General features: G+C 32.7%; 1 protein-coding gene across 1 annotated transcript in view; it reads right to left on the bottom strand.

Annotated features, from left to right (window-relative positions):
• LOC118192202 (LHFPL tetraspan subfamily member 3 protein-like) overlaps positions 1–14,664 on the bottom strand; it is a 215,039-nt gene that overhangs the window by 11,060 nt on the left and 189,315 nt on the right. The window contains exon 2 of the mRNA XM_085812572.1: positions 5,858–6,103. Coding sequence (XP_085668698.1) covers positions 5,858–6,103 — 246 coding nt within the window. The remainder of the gene's footprint in view (positions 1–5,857; positions 6,104–14,664) is intronic.

The following is a 14,664-nucleotide window of genomic DNA, read 5'->3' as shown; positions in this document are numbered from 1 at the left end:
TATGCTAAAAAGCTAATTGAAACATGAAAACATAAAAGACAATTACTGCCAGTAGAAAAAAATAATGCTAAAACATTAACAGTAAGTCAAATTAATTAATAAAAGGTTTTTTCGAAATGCGAGAGATGAAAATTTGTTTCTGCAGATTAGACTTACGCTTTTTAGATAGCAACAAGTTATCTTAAGTCTTATTCACACAGAAACAAACAAACAAACAAACAAAAAAAAAAAAATGAAACTTTTGTTTCCGCAATAAATTTCCGCAAACATGACAGCATATCTTTTTCTCTTTATGTTTTCGAAAATTCCTTTGATGTTGCAAGAAAGAAAAACTGCTTATATTGGCTTCCTTCCAATCGAAAAGAATATAATAAATAAAAACATTAAAAAGAAAAGTAATGTTCGTTTAGTAAAAGACATGTCATTTTCTTTAGAAAAGAGAAAAATACCCAGAATTTAAGTACGATAAACACAACAGTGCACGGTAAAAGATTATTTAATCAATCAGCAAAAATACACAATTATAACATTTCTCTAAACAGTAGTGAGAAAATAACTGGCAAACTTCCAATAATAGTGAATCAAATTAATTGATATTCGAGTCACGGTATAGTCAGGAGAGTTGTATTGACATTAATTTACATTAAAACTAGTAATCACTAGTATGTTCACTACATAATAGTAAAAAGTACTTTTTACATTGTAGTAAAAAAGTATTTTCTGTAAATCAAAGTTACTAGCTATGAATGGCATCTTTTGTAGATTTAAAGTTACTAATATTATGCTCAGATTTAAATTCTTAAAACAATCTCTTGCAACTAACTAAACATGTGTGCACCTTGCAAAGGCCGATTGAAGAAATTTACTTGCGTTTTTCATGCCTCGAACTTGTTAGAATAAGTGCTATATAAAAATGTTATATATAGTATATATCCTAAGCGCGACTTAGGATATATACATTTTTATATAGCACTTGTTCTAACAGCTATTTTGATTAAAAAAATCGGACTCCTTCTAAAATGACATACCGATTTCTTTTCATATTTCGATTCTACGATTCAAATGATGGCAAAGTGCCAAGTTTTGTAAAAATCGCACAAGTAGTTTTAAAAAATTAGCTCTCAAAATTTTAGCTCCTCGGTGTTAATAGACTTTGGCAAATATTTATTAATATATCATTTTGTATTTAACTTATTTGATTCTTTCTTTCAGAGTTAGAAATTTAGGTTCAGTCCAAATAAAATCCACAAATATTTTCTAATTTCGTTTTAAGAATGAAAAATTTTTATTAGTAGTTTAAATTTTTGAATTTTTTTTTTTTAGCTATAAAATTCGTAACATTTTCTCAACATCTTAAAGTAGATATATTTCTAGGCATACCTGCAAAAGATTACAGCCTTTTATTCAAAATTTCCAAAGATATACGCCAATTTATATACTATATCGGCGAGTAATTACCATACTAGTTTTTGTAATTTGTTTGTAATTTGCCATACTTGTTATAAGCGATAATAACGCTAAATGTGCTTTACGCACTTTGTTAAATTATTTGAAAGGATGAACGATGCACCTTTTATACACTCGTGCACAAAGACACGGGAAAGGAAAAAAGGTTACTACAAATTAATAATTTCGCCAAGTGAATTATTCTTGGCCTAGATTGAAAAGTGTACGCCAACATAAATGTTTAAATTTCTTATTCCTATATCTCCTGTTCTACTGGAACGACTGACAAAATTCAAATTTCGTTTTTCATGTCTCGAAAGCGCGACTTGGAATATGTATTAGATTTATATATAGCATTGATCTAACATAGGTATTTTGATACAAAATAGGAACTTTCCTGAAATAACATACCAATGTTTTTCCATATTTCGATTCTACGACTCAAATCATGCCTTGATATTAAATTTTGTAAAATTTGGTGCAAAATGTGCGGAGAAATTCAAAAATTTATCTTGGAGCAATTTTTTTTTTTTTTTTTTTTTTTTTTTTCCCAGTTTGCGCCAAGAATAATTCACTTGGCGAACTTTTGAAAGCCAACCAATTTTCTTTTCCCTTCCATTATGACGGAGCAGAAAAAAAAAATGCACCTCGTTCCTAACTTTTTTACATTGTTTGCATGACCGGAAAAAAGTCACATTGTTCCTACTTTCGAATAATTTTAGAAAAGTGTTTAAACCACAATTTGTTTTATCGTTTCAACAAATACGCCAAATTTTAAAACGCGCCAATATATAAATTCACGTATATCTTTGGAAATTTTGGATAAAAACCTAATTTTTTTGCAGGTAGACTTGCAAATACGTGTACTTTAAGATGATGGTAAAAGGCTTATAGATTATTACTCAAAAACGTTTTTTTGAAGAATATATAAAAATTATTTTAAAATACAAATTTTTAAAATAAATCATAAAAAAATGGGCGAATTTTATTTGGAATGTACCTGAATTTCGAAAATGGGAAAGGAATAATCAAATAAGTTTAATTAAAAAAAGAGAAATTAATAAATATATACCAAATTCAATTAACATAGAGGAACTAAAATTTTGAGAGATTTTTTAAAAACTACTCGTTCGATTTTTACAAAACTTGGTAGTTTGTCGTAATTTGAGTCGTAGAATCGAAATATGGAAAAAAATTGGTATGTTATTTCAGAAAATGTCAGATTTTGTGTCAAAATACCTAGTGCGATATATAAATCTAATACACATCCTCAGTCGCGCTTTTGAAACATGAAATACGCAAGTTGAACTTCGTCAATCGGCTCAGTAGAACGGGTAATACAGAACTGTCCCTTTTTTGCGCACTGTACATTAATTTTTAATGCTGGATGAGCATTACAATTTTCCGTTCCATCCTCTATATTAGTAAGAAATTAAAAATAATACTGCTACGTTTTTCTTTTCCTTCACGTTCGTACGGGGTTCGTGTGGATTTGGAGTGAATGATGACGATACTTGATGAAGTATTTTATTTACCAATATTTTCAGGACAGCTCCAAAATCATGTTTACAGTCGTCGAAAATCTCCTATAAACACGCTGAAACTCAGCGACACAGCCTTCAGGTTATCAGGCTAAAACGGTGGAGACAGCTTCACTGCAAAGCATCAAAGTACAGCTCCCGACTTTGCTCGGTCGTTTTGGGAACTCGACGTACTCTCGAGACTCTCCACGCTACAACTCGCGATGCACTCGACGACACACACAGCACAGCTCCCGACTCTTCGGTTCAATCGTTCCCAGAGCTTAACACACTCTGTCGACGATGCACTAACCGCGAAACGCTAAGAGACTCTTCCGGTGCACTCGAAGACCCACTCGGCACTCGCTGCCCGGCTGTCAACTCGATCGACTCCGCACGGACGGACTCGCTAGACGAGACATCAACTAACTCGTAACTTACTCTCCGCGTACGAGTAGAGTTTATATAGCTTTTGCTCTGTGTTCGAGAACATTCTGCGCTAAACCGGTAAGAATTCGTTCCAAAAGGTTCCCCAACCGTCCATGGTATATCGCCAATTTTGTCGCAAAATGTCGCCAAATGGGCGATTCCCCGCCAAATGTGGCTGTCCGACGTTTTTGCCATTTTATGGCAACCCTAATCTTGCTTTGCGGGGAAGTCATCTTACCGCGCCTGGACATTTCTTAACAATATGCAAAACTTATTACCTATTGCTATTAATTATTCTCCCAAGAAAGTTCCTGGCATAAGGAAGAGTACCCGTTATTAATCCCTTCCTATCCTTTGACGTAGACCAAACTTTTCCAGTAAGAAATAAAGGGGAAATAATTGTACTGTTTTATAAAAATTCCTATTGTTTTTATTATAACACTATGCTATGCTAAAATAGAAATGCCATAGATGAAATATACAATTTACATTACTGAAGCACTGCACACTATACTGTACACCTTGCGCACACCAAAAAATGAGACAGTTATATAGCTCCCGTTCTACTGGACCGATTGAATATTAAAAAAATTCTATAATACACATCGTTAGGTAGAAAAGTTCCAGGACAATTTTTTTAGTTCTGAATTTGCAGTACTAAAAAGGAACACTTTTTTTTTTTTTTTTTTTGTTAGCTGGTGTGTATTCTTACTTGACCTTGGCCGTGTTTCCGCGCCATCTTACTAGGTGGCAGGGCTGTGCTTAGCAAAACACTCTTCCGATTGTTGTCGCATTCGTTAAAGTGACACAATGGATGTTGATTTTGAGCGAAGAGTTAACATTGAGTTCTGCGTTAAGCTTGGGAAAACCCCTAGTGAAACGTGGAACATAATTAAGCAAGCATAAGCTGGCGAGGCATTTTCAAGAAGTCGTGTTTTCGACTGGCAAAAAAGGTTTCGTGAAGGCAGAGATTCAGTGCAGGACGATCCCAGAGCTAGTCGCCCGTCTATAGCACATACCGATGCAAACGTGGAGCGTGTAAGCCAGTTATTACAAGAAGGCCACCGTGTAAGAAGTGTCAGAAGAACTGAAATTGAGTCGTGATGTGTGTCATAAGATTTTACGCGAAGATTTAGGGAAAAGGAAACTTAATGCAAGAATTCTCCCTCTCTCACTGAGGAAAGACTAAGAATCTCTGCTGAACTATTGGAGAGAGTCAGACGTGTCCACATTTGTGTCAAAGATTATTGTCAGTTTTTCTTGTTTCCGTTAGTGAAAAGATGACGGAAAGGAAAGCTTCGTCAAGATTATTGTAAGCATCCAACGGGCTGTGACAAATGAGCTTGCGAGCAACGTAGTTGAAGATTTCCCCGCTTGCTTCCAAGACCTCCAGAAACGTTGTCAGTTGTGTATATGTTATCGTGAAAGACCGAAATTGGAGAATGTCGACTTTCACCGGAGAATGTCAACATTCACCAAATGCGTTGGTGAAAGATCGAATATTGCATTTCATTCATGTACATTCGGACCATCTCCGGTGTATGTCGACAGTCACCGATATGCTCTGGTGTAGGTCGAAAAGAGAGGAGTATATGTACGTGCTGTAATTGCAAAAGGAAGTGTTCCACAAATAAATGCAGTTCTAAAAGCAAGGACCTCTTGTGCAATTCAAAGTGTCCTAATAGTTTGAGTTGTTGCAGCAAATAAGATTTGAATCACATAATTTAGTAAGTGTTTAACTTCTATTATTTTCCTTTCTCATTTTGAATGTACTGTGTGTTTTAAGTTCTCGTTTTAAGTCTCAAGTGCTTTTTTTCGAGACTGAATTACGGAGAAGAAAATATAATATTCTTATATGTTCAACATTCACCACTAGTACATGGTGAATGTCGACATTGACCGGTGTAAGTCAGAAATAAGAGTATTTGGAAAATATTTCGGACATGCACCAAGCGACTATGTGAATGCTGACATTCACCGGTGAAAGTCGACATTCTCCAGATTTCGGTGTTTCACCGTAACATATAGATAGCCAAGCGGTAGCAGCTAGGATTATTATTTGGTTAATGCAATTTTCTATTTTTTACGACCTTTGTCCTAGAAGTTTTCTGACAAAGGATGTATGTTTCTAGTGTTTCCGATCAGTTATTAACCAGAGTCGTAGCTAGGGTTTTCAGCGCCCAGGGACAACTGAAGATTTCGCGCTTCCGACTGTTTGCCAAGGCTGGAAAACATTTAATTCTAAAATGTTGTAACATCAGTTTGGCGCCCCTTGGATTCTGCGCCCGGGGTCAGATGCCCCCCTTGCCCCCTCTAGCTACGCCACTGTTATTAACTGATAGTGCTAAATGCCTATTTTTTATGTACAAATAAAAAATACATATTATACTTTCAGTTAATAGCAAACGACCCCTCAACATGTATTGACAATACTCATACTAAGAATCGTGGTGGAGTCTTACCTTTGTATAAGGATCCGGAAGTGATGTAATTCTCAGGAAGAAGCTTGACGTATCGAGTGCCGAGGACGAATGCTAAAGCCGCAAGCACAGCGCAGTCGCAGACGCCGATGATGGCCAGAATGTAAGCCCAGCGTACTCCGCACTGTCCTGGATTGTAGTCATCGGCTTGTGGACCACATACGTCCCGCACTATCTCGGAATCCCAACCAGCAGGGAACGTCAAGACACCGATCACCATGCAAGTGGCTGTAGGGAAGAAAAACAAGGATTAGAATAAAATATTATACTAGTACTTGGATGCGAGGGCAATTATAATCTGATACCAATAGTCATTGAAAATTTTGCTGATGATTGTTATTTTTCATTCTTGTTATCGGAGCATTAGAACAAGCATATTTGTATATTTTGTAATATTCAATTTTTTTCTGGATTAATTCCAACAGAACAAGAACTTAAGAGGAACTTAGTCAGCAGGATGTTTCGAAGAAATTAAGCGACAAAATATCTCTAGAATGATTAAGTCGTAGAGCCTTTCAGATTATCATAATTTTGGTCGTTTAATACATTTTAAGAGGACACATACACCTTAAAATCTATAAGATCTTAGAATAGGTGACTGTTGCAAGAATTGGGATAACTTATTTATTTTATTACATAATATAATATAGCTGCTTTCTGAAATAGTAAACAGAAAGTTTGTGTTGCCACAAATATTTTTATAATTTAATTCGCTTTGTGACAAAATGTTTCGTCCTGTTTCCACCTTGCGCGCTCACTTTAAAACATTCTGTTGAATAATTTAATCCCATATTTAATATATAGATTTTATAATATTTTTAAACTACTGTGAACCAAATATTCTAAGAATTTCATGTTAAATTCTTATTTTATTTGGAGTTGAATTTATAAAATGTATTTTATTTTAAAAAAACCTGTAATATTTTCGTGCATAAATTTTTTTAATATTGAAATATTCATCAGATTTTTGGTTCGGTTAGAAAAAAGTGCCCATATAAGGAATTCCATCCAATTTCAAATATGTACCATTAGCCATTTTTAAAATATTATGCGCGCAAGGTGGAAACAGGACGAAAAATTTTGTCATAAAACGGATTAAATTACAAAAATATGTGTGGCAACACAAACTTGCTGGTTACTAGTTTCCAAAGCAGCTATATTATGTAGTCAGCTGTAAAAAGCTGGAAGTAATTGCTTTTAAAATAAAATAAAATATTCCAATTCCTGCAACAGTCACATATTCGAAGACCATAAGGATTTAAGGTGTATGAACCCCCTTAAAGGAAAATTTAATACAATTTAAATTTTTATGTTGGCAATGCAGAAAAACAAAACATTTTTCAAAGTGAATTAAGTAATGAGGAAAATATTCCCATTGGCTGACAGTTAAAAATTGACCAAATATTATATTTAAACAGACAGCTAGGGATTGTGTATCAGTTTCACCTGAAAAAAGCTTTTTCATGTCACTTTTCAAATGCATTACTTTTAGCAATTGCATGTTTATGTTAGGGAAGTGTGAAAATTTGAGATTTTTAAGTTGATGAAATTTCATAAAATGCTAAATTTAAAAAATACAAATTTTTTAACAAAATTGCATTTCGAACGCGATCTTTCGAATCTTGTTTCAGGCCTCCACGTCGAATAGCAATAGTTTAAGCTGCATAATTTTCTCCCGACCAATTTTACAAATTATAGAACCAGTTTTTTTTTTTTTTTCTTTTTTAAATAAGAGTACCGAACGAAGAAATATACATTATTGCTGTCCCCCAAAAAAACTAAATTTTGAATCTTTTTATGGAAATATGCCATGTGATTCAAAATTTCGTAATCTAACATCATATCTTTATATTTATATACTACATAATTAATGATTCAGTTTTAATTAAACTGTTAAATATTAATTCTGGTGGTTTCTAAAGCTAGAATCAGAGCCTAGGACAATTAAACAAGAGATAACTTAGTAGACTGCAAGTTGAGAAATCGTTTCGAAATAAATGGTAATCTTAAGAAAGACAGGCCTATGAAATAATCCATCGACATACAACAAACGTCTTTGGCTGCATACACTTAATGGAAATTACGTTCGAATTGAAACATTCGGGCATTCATGATCTCCATCTAATTTACAGATTTATCGTCCACGTAGTAATTGTTTTCGTCGTACTAACGAACACAAACTCCGGGAAATTACCTGCGAAAATCACCTTTTTTTTTTAAACCTAAGGAGCATTAGACCCAAGGGCTATTAGTTTGAAAAACGGCATTTTGGGTCGTTTCACTTTCTGCGTTGGTTCACTTTTTAAACTGTTGCCACCAAATATTATCGCCATGTATTATATTTAAAGAAGCAAAATAATAAAGAATCTGCGTTAATGTGTCTCGCATTGTGAAAAAACAACGGTACCCGGAGCCATCCACTTTCGAATAACGTAGTCCTCCAATCGAACTTGAGCAGTTGGAAGCCTGAATTTCGAATTTGTGTTATTACCTGTTTCATACTTTGCAAAACCTTAGCGAATTTTCGATTGACAAACTCAACGATTTCAAAGCGAGCAATACCAACACTCTACGAAAAAAGAAAAAAAAAAAAAAATTATTCTCCAGCGCGAGAGACTGTATCAGACATCCTAAAGATATGCTGTTTTTAAATATTTTGTGATATTGTTGTTGAACTGGATTTCATGTGGTTTAAATGCGAAGAACATGATATTTAATAAATAAAATTAACACAAATGTTAAAAAATGCCCTTTTGGGCATTATGTAAAATGTGAAAGCTTTTTTTTTTTCCTAGCCTAATACAAGATCTGACCCAACTCAGTGAAGCGAACCTGAATTGACATGAAGTCTACGGTTTCGCGGAGTAGGCTACACATTCATTTTCTTAAATTATTTATGAAAGATTGGAGATCTCAGGAGTAGCGGAGATAACAGTAAGAACAGGCAAGATTCAAGTTACAAGGACCTATGAAGATATCTTGTAAGATACAGTAATGTTAACACTACTATATAGAAATGTAGGTTATTATTTGTTTATTTTCAATAAATAGTATAACAGTTATTTGTAATCTAATAACTAGTTTTAATTCTTTATGCTCTTTCTGCAATCACATCGTTCAGAAATTAAATTATTCTTATAATTTTCTCCTCTCGATTTTGAACGATAAAATTAGTAGAGCGAAAGCTGGAAGAATACACGAAGAAATAACATTATTTATGTTAATTACAAAGTGTAAAATAGACTATCATGAATATGAAAACAAAATCTGTTGTGTACACCACATGACTTCCCTATACGGAATATTAAATTATACACACTTTTTCCTGCATTTCGTTTAAACTTATTTCCTCGAACTTCATTACAGATATATTTTTCATTCAGTTAATTCACTTCTCATTTCGGCAAGGGAAAAATGCAGAAAACCTCAAAATATCTTTATTAAAAAGTGAAAATTATAGAAAAAATAAAAACACCAAAATACACTTAAAACAATCAAAAAAAAAATTTTTACAATTAAAATTAGAGTTTCTACGCAAAAACAAGCAATTCGGCCAGAGGACAATAAGGCAGATTTTTCGGTACACAAAACTGAAAGTTTACTTTTGGTCCCATTCGGCAAAAAGACACTGAAAGTGCAGAAACTGACTTAATTCACTATTCTGCTAAGTTTCAAATGTAAACAAATATGGCTGCTAAGATAAAAAAATTATTCTTAGCAGCACTTAACAACTTTCAAATTCTTGACAATTCTAAAATTATTGCATGCAGATTAACTAACGACATGAAAACCTTAACCGTAAGATAAGACCAACATAATTCAATCATTTTTAAAGCAAAACACGCACAATTTATCAACATATAAGAATAAAAAAACTGAGATCACAGAGCCGAGTAACAAAGTGGGTGTAATATATATATACATATCCACTCTGTCTGCAACCAAAAAGGAAGGTTTTCAACCAAAAAGGCGGATTCCAACGAAAACGGGAAGTGCACAACTACATGTTATAGCAGTCCCATATACAAAATTTCAATGTTCTGTGGCTACTCGTTTTCAGGTATGCGATATTATGTGTACGTTCGTACAGCATTCGCTATATATTCTTTACATTAAGTGGGCCCACCACTTAATGTAAAGCGGTCGAGTGGTAAAGTCGCTGAACACTGGTAGTTCGGTCCGAGCTTCGAATCCCGAGAACGGGCTGGCTGCATGGGCGTTTTCGTGGTTTTCCCCCATGTGTAACGTGTATACGAGCCAGTTTCCCTTAGAAAGTCTTTCACGAACACATCCCTCCCCTTAAGCAGATAGCCCTCGTGTGCTTTGCCATAATTAAATACACCACACCACTCTACATTGAGTGAACTTTCTTTATTCAAAATCTTATGATACATCGCTAAACTCCGTTCATGACCTTTTCTGACGTTCTTTGACAAAGAATTGATAGGTTTCATTTCATATGCAGGGAGGAAAAAGAAATTTTAATGCAAAAATAATATATATGATGTTTGTTACAGAAGAACTACTGTTTACCGTAAAGTTTGTTTCCCCATGCTAAATCATATCAATCTGTAAACGAAAAATAGCTTCTTTTTGCTCCTAAGTGTACTGCATTTTTATAGTTTCTTCTTAAGAATCTTTGCCTCCTAAAGAAGTCAAATATTCGAAGCTGATGCCCATTAGCACGGAGCTTTTTTCCTGCGGTCAGTGGTGAATCTTTAAAAAATATTTCGTGTTGTTATGGAAAAAAACATTCTGGTGTTGGTGATATTATCAGGCTATCAATGTTAGAAATTAATAACAAGAATATTAATGTTAGAAATAACATTAATAACCTTGTCATTATGAATTTTAATCCTTTTATCAGTTACGAAACGATTTTAAGTTTCCAAAATTTCAATTTTCAGATAATTTCCTAATCTACGCATTACAATTCTTGTTCGATTTTTAAACAGTTCATGGTTTTACAAGTGGCCGAGTATTTAAGACCGCTAAATGCTGAAATTCAGACATCCGGTCTGGCTCTGTAGTAGGTTTTCATGATTTTCCCTTTTGTTACGTGAATATGAGGCAATTTCTCTTACAGAGCCCTCCACGAAGGCATTATTTCCCTTAGGCAGATAGCCCTCGCATACACTTTTCCATATTTTAATAACCTAACCTAACGTAATTTTAGAGATTCCATCTCTAAATTTTATTTTGCGGGGAATTGATAATATATCTTTCCAGTGGTTGTGAAATCTATCTAAGCGTTAAAATTTCTGAAGGAATACTTTATTCGAAATCTTGAATGAATAAATCTTCAAAAAGCTTCTTTAGGATTTCATTGGACCTTTTCACGTTCACAAAATTTTATCTTCTTTAGCTCGTATCACTAATTTCAATACAGTTCTTCCTAATACTTTCAGAATTTCTAGTATCGTACTTCTTCAAGTTTCATTAGTAATTTATTCCAAAAATGTCGCAACGTTCCATTTGCTTTAGTCACCCCTTTACTAAACATAAAATGATTGCACTCTTCTCTCTCTCAATTTTTTTTTTAATCATTTTGCTCCTGAGGAAAAGGGACATCTGTCTGATCGCCCTCGAAATCGATAGAATTTTGTTGAAAATCTACGCTAAACTAAGATTTTTTTCACTAACTTTGAATTAAGTCATGATTTTTGTCTTACATGAGATATGAAAAAAATTTGTAAATTTTCATCAAAAGAATACGACTTTTTAACAATAAAATTGCACTTTGGATGTTACATACAGTACGAAACGTTCTGTGAATTCTTATCAAAATAATTAAAAAGGATATGAATTTTTAATTGATTCAATTATAATATTTTTGAAATTCTAAGAAGCTGTAGATTTTATCAAAAAATAATTAAAAATAATGATTATTCAAATCAGGCAATACGAAAACATTTGTAAATTTTTATCGATTGAACCCTTTTTTATATAGGCCTTAAAACTAAGCATTGTTGGTCAGTGAACTCAAATGTAAGCTATCACTGCCACCCAAAGAAAACAAAGAACGTTCAATCGATTAAAATAATCTTCATCTTTCCAGAACAACGTTACCACAAAAACATAATGATCTAAACCTGTTCTGATGCATTGAATTTCGCCTAGTGAAATACGGCGTAATTTTACGATGTAGTTTACTGTGACTGTAACACTGATATATCGTCTGCGTGGTTCAGAATATAAAGAGATTTCTATTTCACTTCCTAAATCGATAATTTTTATCGTGTAAAAGGAAAGGCGCGTAAGATAACAGCAAATATCAGAGCAAAGTAATTGATTAGAACAATAAAATTATCCTTCCTAAATGTAAAGTAGGATATAAAAACAGAAAAGAATGGGCAAATAACAATTTAAAATTGACATTTTGGAAAAGAAAATTAGTTCTTTTCGGGAAAATTCTACGGATGCAAGACACATATTTGTTACCGATATCTGTGAGAATGTCAGGAAATTTGCAATAAAACAACTAATGATCCAAGCAAAGAACTTTAGTTTTATCATAATTGCTAAAATTAATTTCTCGCATTTTATTCTCAAGTAAAATAAGAAGATTGTGACCCATATTTTTATACGTCTGAGCGATATGCTGGCTGCGACATATTGAGGTTGCTATAAGAAATGAAATTTTTATTGTTTTGCATTCATCGAGATGACAGTTAAAGAATTACTGTGTCACACACAATTTACTTTATTTGTCACACACAATCTAGTTATGCCACTTAGCAAAACATTTAGGAAATACTTTTTGTAATAAACTGTTAGGTACAACTTTCAAAATGTTATTTTTTATATAACAGAAATATTTTTCAATATAAACAATTCTGAAACTTTTGAATCGATTCCAGATGATCAAGTTACGTCAAATTTCGTTTGTATTTCCAAATAGGGTAAGTTACTCAGACGGCATTTTTACTTTAAATAGGTGAAAAGTGTCCTTGCATATTAGAATGTTCTATACCGAGGTGTATCTACAGCATGACGTTAGAAATATTTTCTATTATTTAGAGAAATGATTCCAATATTGGTAATGATGTAGTGTGCGATCTACAGCTATTAGTTAGTTATTTATTTCTTAGATGGCGCCACTAAACGTTATTTTTAAACATGAAAATCAATACAAGTAATTAAGAACATGTGATTCTATTAATATATAAGGTCTTTTCTCCATTCTGCATGTCTTCGCGGTGTAACTGGATGCACTCTCGACGCAAGGACACTGCATATTTTTCACGTTCCAACATCGATATAACCTTAATTCCTCTACAAATTAATTTTACAACCTATTAAATTTTAATTTCAATAGCTTCATAAAATAATAAAAAAATATCAGTAGCTTTCATTTGGATTGTACTTGGATTGTATTTGAATATAATTTTTCATTAAAACTGTTATGGACTTAGTCCATAACATACTTAGTCCATAGTTCCATAGTTGGAAGTGAACTATGGACTTAGTCCATAGTTCACTTCCAGTTGTCCATTAAAGACCATAGGCCTTCTTGTAAAGTACTGCTTCCGGTTGTCCTTTAAAGACTTCCGGTTGTACCGCTACTTGAATGTAATACAAAAGCTGAAATACAGAAAATGCAAACATTTTTGGAAGCTTCAAGTATAAGAGTTATCATAGACAAAAAATCGTTAAACACATTCGCACAAACAGACAGATTTCATTGCAAAAATAGTAAAAAAGTGTTCTGAAGACCTCATTCGTACTAATTTACTAAAAACTCACTATCGAATTTTTGGACCGAAAACATTACCTTTACTTAATTATATACACAGTTTGGCTAACTATGATTACTTATTATATGAAAATTATTTTACATTTTCTTCCACATCAGAAATGTTCAGAATGCTGCACTAATTAGACAGTACCTTATCTATAGTAGACATTTTAATTAACTTTTACACTTTCCCGAAGAAATATGTTGGCACACTTCGATGTCAAAGCCAAATAAAATTAACAGTTTTGCTTTAACTGGGTTAATTTCACAGAAGTGATCAAAGTAGATTTTAGTCGAATTCCTGTTTTGATTGGCATTTCGAAGGCTTTGAAAAGCTTTATTTGGGGTTTTTAGGCAATTTTAATTCTGTATCCTAAATGCGGAACTTATCACATAATTTCTGCTTTTTTTATTCGTATATTCGACTTAAATAATACTAATTCTTTCTTTCGCAGTTTCCTGTTTTTTGTGTTTTTCACAAATCCATGAGGAAATATTCCACCCTCTAAAACGCGGTATTTATGGTAACAGAAGTTTCTGATTTAAAACTTTTTACACGATAAGGAAAATTTAACTGATAATTACCTTCTTTATAATGATTATTCGATAAATATTCAAACTTTGTATTAAAAATTAAAACTTCTATCTTGCGAACAAATGAGTAACATTAATAAACTGATTCTTTTATTAATTTGAAGAATTACTATTTATGAAAATGACCTTAAGTTTAGGAAATAATAGTGCTTGAATGATCAGTCACAAATCACCATTCATTCATAAATAGAATTATCAAAGGAATCTTACCATGCAAAAGATGACGTTCCTTAAGTAATAGAAATATATTAATTAACAAATAAATATAAATGAATCTTAATATGACGATGCATTCATCGACAAATACAGCTTAGAAATACAAGAAATATCTGTCATATCTTTGTTATTTTGAAAACTGAATAATTCATACTACGCAAGAAATTATTTATTTTCGAGATTTGGAAAAAGAAATAATTTTATAATAGAATAAAATTAATAATAATATAATAGAATAAAT

Source organism: Stegodyphus dumicola, chromosome 3 (assembly GCF_044657685.1).
Source record: "Stegodyphus dumicola isolate Sdum_Otavi_A_Nest chromosome 3, ASM4465768v1".
NCBI classification, from domain to species: domain Eukaryota; kingdom Metazoa; phylum Arthropoda; class Arachnida; order Araneae; family Eresidae; genus Stegodyphus; species Stegodyphus dumicola.
Note: the sequence above shows the minus strand (reverse complement) of the source record. Positions and strands in the feature narration are given on the sequence as shown.